Here is a 12,796-nt window from a genome sequence, read left to right on the forward strand (position 1 = left end):
ATGTGCAGCTATGACATACAACTATCTACTGGGGCTTTGGGGGAAAAAAATAAATAAATAAAATTATTAAAAAAAAAAAAAGGAAGTCACTGTGTTGTCTTTTTTATCATGTTGCTGTTGGAGAAGAGGTCAGTCTGAACATGCTGCTTGGCAGACAGGTGGGTGGGGGACCCTGGGCTGAAAGGAGACCTGAGTACATGGAGAGGCAGACCATGGTCCTGGAGGGGAAGACTGACCACTGAAGAGTGCTAATTCTTCCCAAATTAATGGACCGATTTAACGCGATTCCAGTCAATATCCTGATAAGAAGAGAGTGTACTCTGACAAAATGATCCTAGAGCTCACCTTCCAGAATAAATAAGAAAGCATGACTGAGAAAAAATAATTGATCAAGAGAGTAGTTTGAGGGGCCGGCCCCGTGGCTTAGCGGTTAAGTGCTCGCGCTCCGCTGCTGGTGGCCCAGGTTCGATCCCAGGTGAGCACCGACGCACCGCTTCTCCCACCATGCTGAGGCCGCGTCCCACATACAGCAACTAGAAGGATGTGCAACTACGACATACAACTATCTACTGGGGCTTTAGGGGGAAAATAAATAAATAAATAAAAATCTAAAAAAAAAAAAAAAAGAGAGTAGTTTGAAATTTTCCTTACTAGATAGTAAAACAAATTTCTAAATCATTAAAACTTTGATAATAGCAACTAGGTTAGGTAAATAGATCAATAGAACAAGCTAGATGGTCCTCCCTGCTCCCTTACACGGCCAGCTCATGTCCCTCCCAGAGCTCTGTGGTCACAACCAAACCCAGCCCTGAGGGAAGTGGGGCCAGGTGGCTTTAGACTGTTGACTCCTCAACCACCTACAGTGCGCGGAGCTCTTTTTTTTTTTTTTTTAAAGGATAATTTTATTCTACTCTTTTTTTTTTTCCCAAAGCCCCAGTAGATAGTTGTACGTCATAGTTGCACATCCTTCTAGTTGCTGTATGTGGGACGTGGCCTCAGCATGGCCGGAGACGCGGTGCTGTGCGTCGGTGCGCGCCCGGGATCCGAACCAGGGCTGCCAGCAGCAGAGCGCTCGCACCCAACCGCTAAGCCACGGGGCCAGCCCGTGCGCTGAGCTCTTGAGGAGCTGAACCTAGGGATGGCAAAGTAGCCTCCACTCTCCCTCATAGTCCCTTTCTTATCCCATGTTCCTTCTCTAGCAGCGCCTTCTTCTCCAATTGCACCCCCACCCCCATTTCTAGTCAATCCCCTTCCACCTCTGGGAGGCAGCATGGGGGGGAGAGGGGAGGATTAAGAGCCAGGATTCTGGGAGTCTGGTTCCAGTTCTGCTAGTGACTTTCTCTGTGACACTGGACAAAGCCTTTCACCTCCCTCGGTCAGTTTTCCCAACTATAATATGATAAGAATCCATTCTGCCCTATTAACAACCTGCTACACTGCCAGGAGGGGAAAAGGATTAAGAAAAAAGAAAAACTGGTAGCAGAATTCCTTTTAGAAATTCAATTGTCTTTATTAGGAAAATACCTTGATGCCAATTTGGAGCTAAAAGGAAATTTGCCCCACCCCAAGGGTATGGTCAAAGACAAGCCGTGGTCAGCAAACTTGGCTACACATTAGAATCACTTGGGGAGCTTTTGACACATAGGGCTTCCCAGGCTCTCCTCCCAGCCTAGCAGAGACTGGCTAGATGCTGTTGTCTTCCTGAGCACCACAGAAGACTATATTTCCCAGGTTCCCTGGCAGTAATCCAGGGCCACGTGACTAGATTTTGGCCAATGGATGTGGGCAGACAGGCCTAGCCCATAAAATCCCTGAGCAATTTCCTACACTCTCTGTTCCTTTTCCATGACACCTGTGGAGCCTGCTCCTTAAAGATCATGGTGTCACAAGACGGAAAGAGGCTGGATCCCGAAGTCACCGCTAGGAGTGCCACCCAATCTCTATCAGATGTGATGTGAGCAAGAAATGAATACTAAAGGTGTTAAGCTGCTGAGATGTTATGGTTGTTAGTTACAGCAGTTAGCCTTTCTGGAACTTCTGACCTAATAGATCTGCAGTATAGCCCATGCAATTGTATTTTTTTTAACCCCCTCAGGCGATTCTCACATGCAGCCAGGATTGAGAACCACTGAATTAGGACAAAGGTTCAAGTGCAGAGTTGCTAGGCATAGTAAAAAAAATATTGAATTTCCAGGGGGCTGCCCCAGGAGATGAGAAGAAGGTTGTCCAGAAATGAGAGAAGAAAGCAGGAGAGGGCCCAGCAATACGAAGGGAGGCAGGAAGACCTAAGGAGAAAAACTGACCAGGAAAACATTCTGGGAATGGTCAGGGGACATTTGAGATTGGGGTATTTAATATTTAATTCTAAATCTCATCTGAGCTGTTAGGTGGGTGACATAAGCCCCTATGGCTGCCTCCACGTCACCAGTGAAGTCAGCCCCACGCTCGTCCCTGTGTGAGTGGATGCTCTGGGGGGATCAAAGGAAGGGGGCCATTTCCACATTTGGTTGTCACAGAGAGAAGGGCACAGCCAAAGCCCCTCCTGAGAACCCGCAGCAGGCGTTCAGGGAGAAGTCAAGGTGGGAAGGCAGGCTGACCCCTTAACCTACAAGATCTGACACACACAAGCACCCCCATGGTGACAGCTCTCTATGGCACCAATGTTGGGCACCTAGAACCAATCCCAGCATTTGCACTGGGAGAGTCCATGACACTTTACAGAGGATGAACCTGAGGCCCAGAGAAGTAGAGGGACTTGCTGAAGGCCACACAGCAAGTTCCAGGAGAAGGTGAGTGAATTAGCCATGGAATCCCTGGGTCCCCCGGCCCCCCAAAATTCTCATAGACTCCTGGATACAAGCATTTTGAAAGAGCATCTTCTGAGGATGGGGAGGGTGGAACAGCAAGGCAGGAAATTTCAGAAGACATTACAGAACACAAGACATGTCACCCTGACTTCCATTCCAGAATCATCTGTGCTGTGCTCCTGGCTCTCACCCTTCCCCGAAACCATCCACCCAACCCCAACCAAAGACAAACAGAGCCCAGAAGCCTTTGCTTTCACATTTAATCAAAGGAAAAGAAAGAAAACCAGTCAGAGAGAAAGCTCAAGAATTGGACGGCTGAGGGAGGGGAGAGGGGAAGGGCAACCGGGCTGGGACTGAGTGTGGACAGTGGGTGGCAGGGTCCTCATTAACCTGAGGTCCCTCAGATACAGGCGTCCACATGGGAGGAGGGAGGATAGAGTCAGGGAGCTAACATGGTGAGTGGGCACACACAACTGTTCCAACGTGGAGTGGGGTTTGGGCAGGGGAGGATGCAGTCCAGAGAGGGATGGAGACAGGAGGCGGCCCAGCCCTTCCCTGGGCTTCTCTAGAGGTGAGGGTACCAGAACAGCATCAACACTGGAGATTGGCTCTATAGGGCCAAGTGCCAACTGCCCAGCAAGGTACCCACCCCCAATGCCTGGCTCCCCCACCCCCACCCGAGAGGATGGCCTTGTGGTCAGGGGGCTTTGGAGGTCAACCAAGGGGAAGGGAGTGGCTGCAACAGCAGATCCTTGCTGCCTCTACTCCCAAGTCCCCCAGGTGAGGTGGGAACTGACAAAAGACATTGTGGCATCAGACCAGCAGGAAAACACCCCGTTTTCCTCCCACTCCCAGTCCCCTTAGACTGAAGGCGAGGGTGATGCAAGGGAGAGCTGAACTGAGACTAAAAGAACACTGACTAGAGGGAAAAGACAAGTATAAAGATGACTGCATAGTGGATGCAGAGCTATGCAAATGAGATGGGAGCTGGCTTAACCTTTACATCTCATTTGCATATCCTATGCAAATGCAAATGAGATCCCTAATATAATAAATATATTTCTACCTTTGTAATAAATATTCTGTTTCTTCTCCCTCCCCTTCCCTAGGAAATGGGCACACAGTGGTTCAGGAGCCAGCTTGGGCTGACACTGCAGCGAAGACAGATGAGACGCTCAGAACTGGGAAGCACAGGGGCTGGGGCGTCGGGGGTCGCCTGCAAGGGCAGGTTCGTCCCAGGAAGGATCAGAGAGGAGGAGGGAGGAGATGCCTGGCGAAGTCTAGGACAGCATTCTCTTCTTAAAAGGGATTCCCCTAGTTTACACAACTGCCCTCCCCCAAAACTGGAGGGTGGCATTTAGGGTCAGACGACAACAGGAGAGCTGGAGGAAGATATCTGGGGAGGGCCAAGCCTCTGGAATCTGGGACAAGGGTCTCATAAGAAATGGGAGCTGATGGGAAACCCCAAAAAAGAGGCCCCAAAGAGTGACCTCCAAAGCAAAACAACCCTTTGGTTCTCCTCTCCAAAAACCAAGCCTGACACACACACACCAGGGACAGAAACACAGACCGGGCCCCGCAGCATGCGGAGAAGCTGCAGAAATTGTGTGGATGGCGCCCCCTGGAGTTGTGCAACAAGGAGCCTGCTAGAGCACAAATGTCCTTCGCCAAGCCCATGCTCCACAGCCTACGGCTCACAAGGTTCCCTCCGCATCCCTCCTCAGCCCCCCACACAGCCCTGATGTGAGTGGGCCACCTGGACCCAGCCAGAGAGAAGACTAAAATGGACAAACGGGCTGGAGAAGCCCAGACGTGCCCCCACCACGGGCCATGGAGAGCTTGGGGCTCCTCGGTCAGTGGTAGCAGGCTCCTCGTCACAGGGCTCAGCCCTGAACCCTCCCCTACCTGGGCCGAGCCTGCTGATCCCTGTGGCCTAGTCTCGCGGGGAGCAGAGCCGACCTCTCAGGGGCACATTGGAGAAGTCTGTGGAGAGACTTCGGCAGTGAAAGCTGTGGATGAGGGAAGGATAGGGCAGTGTCCACTCATGGGACCCCGCCCCAGTCCAAGGGCACTGAGAGCTGCACTACCTCCCGGCTGTGACAACTGGCTGGTGCTTTAGATCTCCCAGCCTTCAGGATGGCATCAGGCTGGCACCACTGCCCGGGCCTGCTTGGCTGCCAGGGGGCCACACACTCCCCTGACCACATGGAAACAGCCTAAGGCCTGCTCCTAGGCCACAGGGGTGAGGTGGGAGGAGCCCAGAAATAGGGTGGGTGTGTCCAGTCCAGAGGAGAAAATGTGACTGGAGAGAGATGGCAGGGGGCAGTGAACCTACTGACCACACGGTCCCAAAGCAGTTTTTCTCTCTGGACTGAGCATTATGGAGGTGACTCTGACACACTCCTGGGTGCAGGATGGCCCTCAGAGAGGGACATGTGGTGGTCCATGGACATTGGGAGTGGGCAGCACCTGGGCATAGAGGTACCCCATGAACACCCACCTCCCCGGCAGTGCATGTCTCTGCGCTGAAGCCAGACTTAGGGCCCGCTAGGAGCCATAACCCAGGGAGAGCCAGAGGGCCAGGGATGGGAGCTAAGGTTGTGGCTGGGGGTCACGGATGGGAAAGAGATGGATTCAGGGTTCTGGGTGACAACCCAGAGGGTGCGAGGTCTGGGTGATCAGGCTCAGTACACCCAGCTGACGGGCACCCACTGGGGCTCGGTCCGCAGCTTCTCCATGGCAGCCTGCAGCTCATGGAAGGTCCTCTCCAGGTTGCTGTTGACTAGGCTGAGGTCGAAGTAGTGCCCGTAGCCCCTCTGGATGCGGCTGCTCTCCTCCACTGTCCGTCTCAGGTCCACCTCCTGCCCGGCACAAGGGGACCGGTCAGTGTCCCTCACTCACGCCCATCGTCAGGGAATCTACAGCTGCCCCATCTAGTTCCTCCCCAAAGCCCAACCATGGCGGTGTGGACTCCCTGGCTGGGGGGCAGGAGCCCCTCCCTGCACGCCCCAAGGTGGCTCTCCTGCAACCACAGACAGACAGACAGATGGGTGAAAGGAAGGAAGGAAGGAAATAGCTTTAGTAAATGCCAAGCACGGCACTAACTGCTTTGCAACCACAGAATCTTCACTACAGCTCTGCAAGGCAGTATAATTATTCCCCGTTTACAGCAGAGAACACTGAAGTACAGAGAGGTCACACAGCCAGCCAGCGGCTGAACACAGTCTGCCTGACTCCAGAGCCAGTGCTCCCTCCAGTTTGATGAGGCCCCTCACCTAGGCAGCCTGAGAGCCATGCCTGCTACTCGAGCAGCCCACAGTGCCGGAAGGCAACCCCCACCCCAGACCCAGTGGAAGCTGGCCCAGCAGGGGTGGGAAGGGAACTTGAAAACGGACTTAAATAAGCCGAAGCAGGAGCTCTCGGGCTGGCCCAGTTGTGGCCCAGCAGCTCCAGTTCCCAGTGTCTGTTGCCAGAGGGCCTGCAGCAGACGGGAGCCCAGCCCAGACTGTCCTGGGCCGGAGCAGCGCTCTGACCTGGGTAATAAGAGCTGCAGTACCGAGTGTGGCCAGCAGAGGGACCCCTGAGCTCAGAGCGCCACAAACCCTACAGCTCCTGGAAAAGGCTGCTGCTCCATGGGGAAGAGGGGTGCCCTGGGGTCTGCAACACCTGACTTGAAGCCTCTCCTCCCCTCTCTGCCTCCTCCCTGCTGCTGACTCGCCCCTCCAACCAGCCTTCCAGCCTCTGGCTTCCTCCCTCCCTTCAGCCTTACCCCCAGCTGTAAACAGCCCTGAGCCCACCTGGCCCACCTCTGCCCATAGATCTCGCACTGGCCTTCTGGTCTCCCTTTGGTCAGCACTCCGTCCCCGGAAAGTGGGCTGAGCCGTGGGGCTGGCAGAAGCTCCAGCCCCCAGCGCGGGCTAGCTGTGTCCCTGACTCTATGAGACTATGGGCACTTCCTCCCTCAGACCTGTTTCCACACCTATAAAGCGGGACTAGCAAGCCCCACCTCGCTGATACCTTGGATGGGCGCCCCTCCCCTTCCCCGACATCACCTCCTTTTCTTCACCAGCTCCAGCCTGCCCCCCACCCCAGGCAGCCATCAGACCCCTCCCACCGCACCTCAGAGACCCTCACCGTGAGCTGCTTGGTGGACACTCCGCTCTCCAGCGCAGCCCGGTTCATGGCCCGCAGGGTCTCAAAGTCAGGGGCCTCGATGAACACCACGTAAGGGACGAACTCAGCTGTTCTCAGCACCTTCACCGCCTGCAGGAGAAGAAGGGGGTCCAGGAGTATATCCCCACAGACGTCTGGGGTGACCGGGGTGAGGACGGGCACCTGGGGTTCTGGGACACGAGTCCTGGGGATGACTGGTAGAGGGCAGGGGCTGGGGCTTGTGTAACCAGAGGAGCCTAGAGTAGGGGACCCGGGAGGCTGAGAAGGAAGTTGTAGGTGGGCTGGGTCCCTAGCAGTAGCTGAGGGGTTATATGGGGGTGCCTGGGAGACAAGTGCCTGGAAATACAAGGGGGAGTGCTGGGGGCAAGCAGAGTGCGCAGAGAGGATATCGGGCAGCAGGGAAGGGGCGGGCGGGCGGTACCTGGGGGTTGACGTCCAGCACGCACACCTTGCCGGCAGCTACCACGCCCCGGATGGAGTCGATCCGTGTGCCATACAGGTTGCCCTCGTACTCGCCATGTTCCAGGTAGCGCCCAGCACGGATGTCAGCCTCCATCTCCGCGCGGGACACAAAGCTATAACCCTGGCCCTCCCGCTCTGAGTCCTTGGGCCGCCGGGACGTGTCTGGGGGAAGGAGGGGTTGATGCACAGGCAGGCCACACCACTCAGACGCACATGCACGTGTTCCACATGGCCGCACAGCCCTAGGGGTGCAGCCTGCCCTCCACCTTCGCAGCACAGCCGCCTTCCCACACACCGCCCTCACCCTCACCATTGGCACACACACAGACTCGAGATGTCCATACTGACTGGACCTTCGGAGATCACCTGCTCCAACCCAGTGCTCACAGATGGGGGGCTGAGGCCCAGGGAGGGCAATGTACAGCCTAAAGCCACACAGCAAGGCCAGCAGACCTAAGGTCAGCACTCAGGTTCCCGCCTCCAGGAACCAGGAACTTTCACCACCCCAACTGGTTGTGCCACCAAGAAGCCCTGTCTTCCACAAGGCCACACAAGGCAGCTCACAGCCCTGTTTCACATGGGTCCCCAGCTGGGCTTTTAGCAAGTGAACATGAGAGAAGGAAAAGCAAGACTAGCCCAGCCCAGCTCACTTGGCCACAGGTTGTCAGGACAGCTACCTCAGCCCTTCCCAGCCTGCAGTGCCCCCACCCACCCACAGAGGGTGCACACCCCACACCTCACATCCAAAAGTACCCCTTGACCTGGTGCCCATGCAGATGCCCATTCAGGGAACCCAGCCCTGGCCTCAGGGAAGCCCTGCTCCCTGCCCCCCACCCAGCAGGGCCCAGATCCCACTCACAGGGCACCGTGGTGCCATAGCGGTCTGGATCCCACATGATGAGCTTGTTCTTCAGGCTGCGCCGGCCCACGCCCTGAGCCCCGATCAGCACCAGGGTTTTCCGGCGGAAGGGGGGCATGCGGGCCACCTCCTCATAAATGAGCAGTTCGTGGCGGTCAAACTCTGGACACAGGGAGATGGCGCTGCTCACCAGGCTGCTCATCAGGTGGAGGGGGTGGGGCGGGGCTCTCAGGGAGGCCAAGGGTAAGAGAGCTAGGGCTGGGAGCAGAGAGAAACTGGGCAGGGCCTGGGGGCAAGGCCGGCAGCATCAGAACCAGTCGTTGGTGGGGGAGGGAGGGACATGCCATGTCAAGAGAGGGCAGGGGAGGTGGCCTCCAACACCCACCTGCATTCTTGGTGGTCAAATACATCATTCGCTTCTTTTTCTTTCCTGAAAGGCTGCCACATAAGGTCCCTGGCCATAAAGAGATGGGCGAGTGAGGCCAGGCAGGGCCGTGTCAGATCCCAGATTAGGGTCTGCAGAAGAGGGACCTCATACCTGAGGTGGGTGTCAGCTCCAGGTCCCGCTTGACGAAGGCTTTCCGCTTCTCCTCCAGCAGCTGGCTGGGGATGAGCCCCGCGCTGCCCCCTTCTACATGGCACGCCTGAAATGACATGTGACAAAGATCTGCCTGAGTGAGAGGACACCTCCCCCACACACCACACCTGGAAAGACTGCCTGGGCACCCAGGGCTCACCTGCCACCAGTTGGCGTCGTCCTGGTTTACAATCTGGAGCAAGTCCCCAGCGTTGAAGTGCAGGCCCGCTTCCTTGCAGGGGATGAGGCTGTCTCGGGCGGGGTCATAGTCAAAGTGGCATTTCACAAATACCTGGGCCAGGGATCAGAAAAGAGTCAAGGGAGGAACCAAGGGAAGGCTGGATGGGATGTGCCCTCTCTCACCCCAACCCTGGAGGAGAGAGTGTCACACAGTCCACCCTCTGTCCCCTCCCCACACAAAGATGAAAAAGGCCCTGGCACTGCCCCTCTAGAGGCATGATGCCTCCAGCCCTGCCTGGTCTGCCTCCCTGGTACCAGCCTCACTTTGTATCTAGAACAAAAGGACTCAGATAGAGGGATGGGGGATCTGCTCAGGCCTGGGGCCATGGCCCCACCCACTGAGAAGGCAGGAGCACCCAGTAAGGGACATGACCCTGGCATCTAACGAAGGATCCCTCCGTCCACCCTCTCCCTCCCCTTGAAGGAGAGGGCTCTGGCAGAAGGCTAGAGAGCCAATAGGAGAGGTGGGCAGACCTCCACAATCCACCAGCCAGGAGGCAGCTGTACAGGACACGTGACAACCCAACTCTGCACACCCACGCGGATACTAGGCACGCAGACCGTTGTACACGATGCAGGCACTCATTGCACGCTCGGGTACCCCAGGGCTTGGACGCGCGCACGTCCCTTGCACATGCGCATGAATGTCCAAGATCAGCGCAAATGCACAATGCGCGCATGTGCACCACACGCAGAGGGCTGTAGGTGGATGGGTTCGCAGCCCCAGCCCGCAGGTCTCGCCCCACGTTTTGCTTTGAGAACACCGATGGGAGAGGAGGAGCTCCTAACCCGAGGCCTGTGACCCTAGCAGCCACCCCTTGGGCCTTGACTGTGTGAGGGGCTTGGTGGATGGGCCCACCTGGCGGGGCAAATGAGGCTCCTGGTAGCTGGGCAGGATCTTGAGGATGACGCTGCCGCTGGCGCTGCGCAGGAGCTCCTGCAGCGCGCGGGGGTCGCTGCCCACCGGCTGCCCGTTCACCTCCTTGATGATGTCGCCCACGTGCAGCAGGCCTTGCTGAGCCACCATGCCCCCGTGCAGAATGCGCGCAATCACCAACTCGCCGCCCTCCACGCGGAACGTCACGCCCTTGGGGACGGAGGGCCGGTGTGATGAGGCCCCAACTGCTCCAAGTCAGAGTCTTCAAATGGGTCTGCCAATAGCCCCTCCATTCCGTCCCTATCCCTCCCCCCCACCTCCCTCAGAGTCCTCCTCTTCCATCCTTCCGCCCAAATTCTTCACTTACAGGAGCACTAATGGCAGGAAAGGGGCAGAATGAAGAGGGTCCTGGCACATGAACGTATGCAGCTCATATGCACAGTGTCTGCGGTCTCCTGAGTCTGCGTGGGCCCAACCCTGGGCAAAGCTGATCCCATCTTCAACTTCAGCCCTCTCCTGACTCGACGTGCCCCACTCTGATTACTCTCAATCCCCCCTCCAAACCCCACATCTGGCGCTGCCCAGAACTCTCACCAGATGCTCTCCAGCAGTCTTGCGGATGCCCACCATGCGCACGGCGTCAGGGGGCACGGGCTGGTTGCTGAACGTCGGGTCCAGGCCCGGGCTGGGGGGTGGTGTCTCATAGGTCTTGGAGGCCACAGAGTCATGCGTCTCCAGGAGGGACTGAGGAAGTGGTGGAAAGAGGAGGGACCATGGGGCAGTGCTCTGCGGTCCCTTCCCTATCCTGGCTCTAACTTCCTGCCAGCCCCTCCCCCAGTCGCCACCCCAGCCCAGGGCGGAAACCTGGAAGTGGGGCTCCTGGAGGATGCGGGCCAGCTCCGCCGCTGTGCTGCTCTGCTCCGCCAGCTGCGCCAGGTCGCGCAGGATCTCCTGCACTAGCTCCAGGTTGTTGTCCCGCACAGCCTCTAGCTTCGTCTCCTCCAGCCGCTCATGGGCCTGGGGGCACAGAACAGGTGAGGCCTGACACTTCCCCAAGAGCCCTGAGGTACCCAGCAGTGCCCCCATCAGCATCTAGGCATCTCCCACCCTCAAATCCTGACTTCAGGCCCCACCCACGGCATTGCCCCTGGCATCAGCTTCAGATCCTCACTCGCTCAGACACAAGCCCACTCACACGTGTGCACACACACCTTGCTTTCTCCTTTCTCCCCCAAAATGGTGATTAGGACCCGGTTTAGGGAAGGGAGAATCCAAAGGACAAAACTGCATTTCCATCCTCTTGCCACAGAAGGTCATTAAAATTATCATACTGTCTCCAGCTCCCAGGACACTATGAGCATCTGAGTTCAAGGACAGCTTCTTCCACCCGACATCATGGTTGGGTGGGGTCTTGGACACCCTGTAGCTCAGGATGAGGAAGCCAGGAGGTGGAGTAACTTGCCCAAGGTCACAGGAACTTGAACTTGGGTCTCCAGGCCCTCAGCCCAGTGCTCCCAGGGAGGGAGGGGATAAGAAATCAGTATACGGTACCAGGAGAGGGCCCTGCACCTACTTGTTGCTCTACTGACTCTGGGCCCCACGACAAGGTGCTCTGAAAAGGGAAAAGGAAGCCTTCACCAGTGACCAGCCCAGCAGGGAGAGTTATATTAGGTGAGTCAGGAAGAAACGAGTCCCATTTCAGGGATGTATAGGAAGATTTTGTTCCCTCTGAATCATTTGAAAGATAGTTGCAGACACAAGTCACTTTACCCCAAAATATTTCAGTACGCATCCTCTAAGTACAAATAGGAGATCTGCTACATAAACTACAATACCTTATCACACGCAAGAAATTCAACATTGACACATTGATATAATATTATCTAATTGACATTCTGTATTCAAATGTTCACTATTGTCCCAAAAATATCTCTTATAGTTTTGTTTTGTTTTGTTTTTCTGATCCAGGATCTAATCAAGGATCATGTGTTAGATTTGGTTGTACATCTTTTTACTCTCCTTTAATCTAGAACAGACCCCAGTCACTTCTGGTCTTTCAGGGCATTTTTAAAGAGTCCAGGCCAGTAGTTTGTAGAATTTATCTGGTTTATCTAATTGTTTCCTCACAATTAGACTCAAGTTAACCACTTTGGCACGAGTTCTACATAAGTGATCTTGTGTCGTTCCCACACCTTGAGACCATGTGACTATTCTGTTCCCCAACAATCTTTCATTAATGGGTTTAGTGTCCATTTATGACACTTGCCTGAATCAATTACTATTTTGGGCGTTGCGAAGTAGTGATTACCTTACCCCATTATTCTTTCTACATTTATTTGTTGGCATTCTACTATAAGAAGGAGCTTTTCCTTTTTCCCTCCCACCCCACCTCCCTCTCCCTCTCTTTCTCTCTCCGTATCACTACGGATTTGTTTTACTTAATGTGTTCTAATCCATCACCATTACTATTCTCATCATCTCAATTTATCCCAAATTTGTCCAGTGGGAGCCCCAAGCACAAAAGGCTTGTGTCCCTTTGACGTGTTCCCATCAGTCTTTGGGCACCTTCTTCCCTCTGCCACAGGCTCATCTTGTATCTTCCCTACCCCGGGTCTGCCATCAGCAATTTCTCCAAGAAACTCTGATTCCTTTTGGTGGGGAATGGTATTTAGAAACCAAGACCTGGGCCCTCAGTGCTCATTGCCCCTGGGGTGTCATGTCTTCAGTAGAGATTCGTTGATACTGATAGTTCCGATTAAAATCAAACTACACGGGGCCGGCCCCGTGGCTTGGCGGTTGGG

The 12,796-nt window shown here is 55.4% G+C and overlaps 1 protein-coding gene across 7 annotated transcripts in view; it reads right to left on the bottom strand.

Annotated features, from left to right (window-relative positions):
• Positions 1-1,841: 1,841 nt before the first annotated feature.
• The window catches only part of MPP2 (MAGUK p55 scaffold protein 2), a 29,620-nt gene continuing 18,665 nt past the window's right edge, over positions 1,842-12,796 (bottom strand). For all 7 annotated transcript variants that reach the window (XM_058561120.1, XM_058561122.1, XM_058561119.1 and 4 more), the window contains 10 exons: positions 10,860-11,012; positions 10,590-10,739; positions 9,978-10,205; positions 9,039-9,170; positions 8,840-8,945; positions 8,687-8,755; positions 8,302-8,463; positions 7,402-7,604; positions 6,942-7,070; positions 1,842-5,668 (listed from right to left, as the gene is read on the bottom strand). In XM_058561120.1, the coding sequence (XP_058417103.1) occupies positions 5,492-5,668; positions 6,942-7,070; positions 7,402-7,604; positions 8,302-8,463; positions 8,687-8,755; positions 8,840-8,945; positions 9,039-9,170; positions 9,978-10,205; positions 10,590-10,739; positions 10,860-11,012 (1,509 nt within the window). In that variant the 3' untranslated portion in view covers positions 1,842-5,491. The remainder of the gene's footprint in view (positions 5,669-6,941; positions 7,071-7,401; positions 7,605-8,301; positions 8,464-8,686; positions 8,756-8,839; positions 8,946-9,038; positions 9,171-9,977; positions 10,206-10,589; positions 10,740-10,859; positions 11,013-12,796) is intronic.

This window comes from Diceros bicornis, chromosome 18 (assembly GCF_020826845.1).
Source record: "Diceros bicornis minor isolate mBicDic1 chromosome 18, mDicBic1.mat.cur, whole genome shotgun sequence".
NCBI classification, from domain to species: Eukaryota; Metazoa; Chordata; class Mammalia; order Perissodactyla; family Rhinocerotidae; genus Diceros; species Diceros bicornis.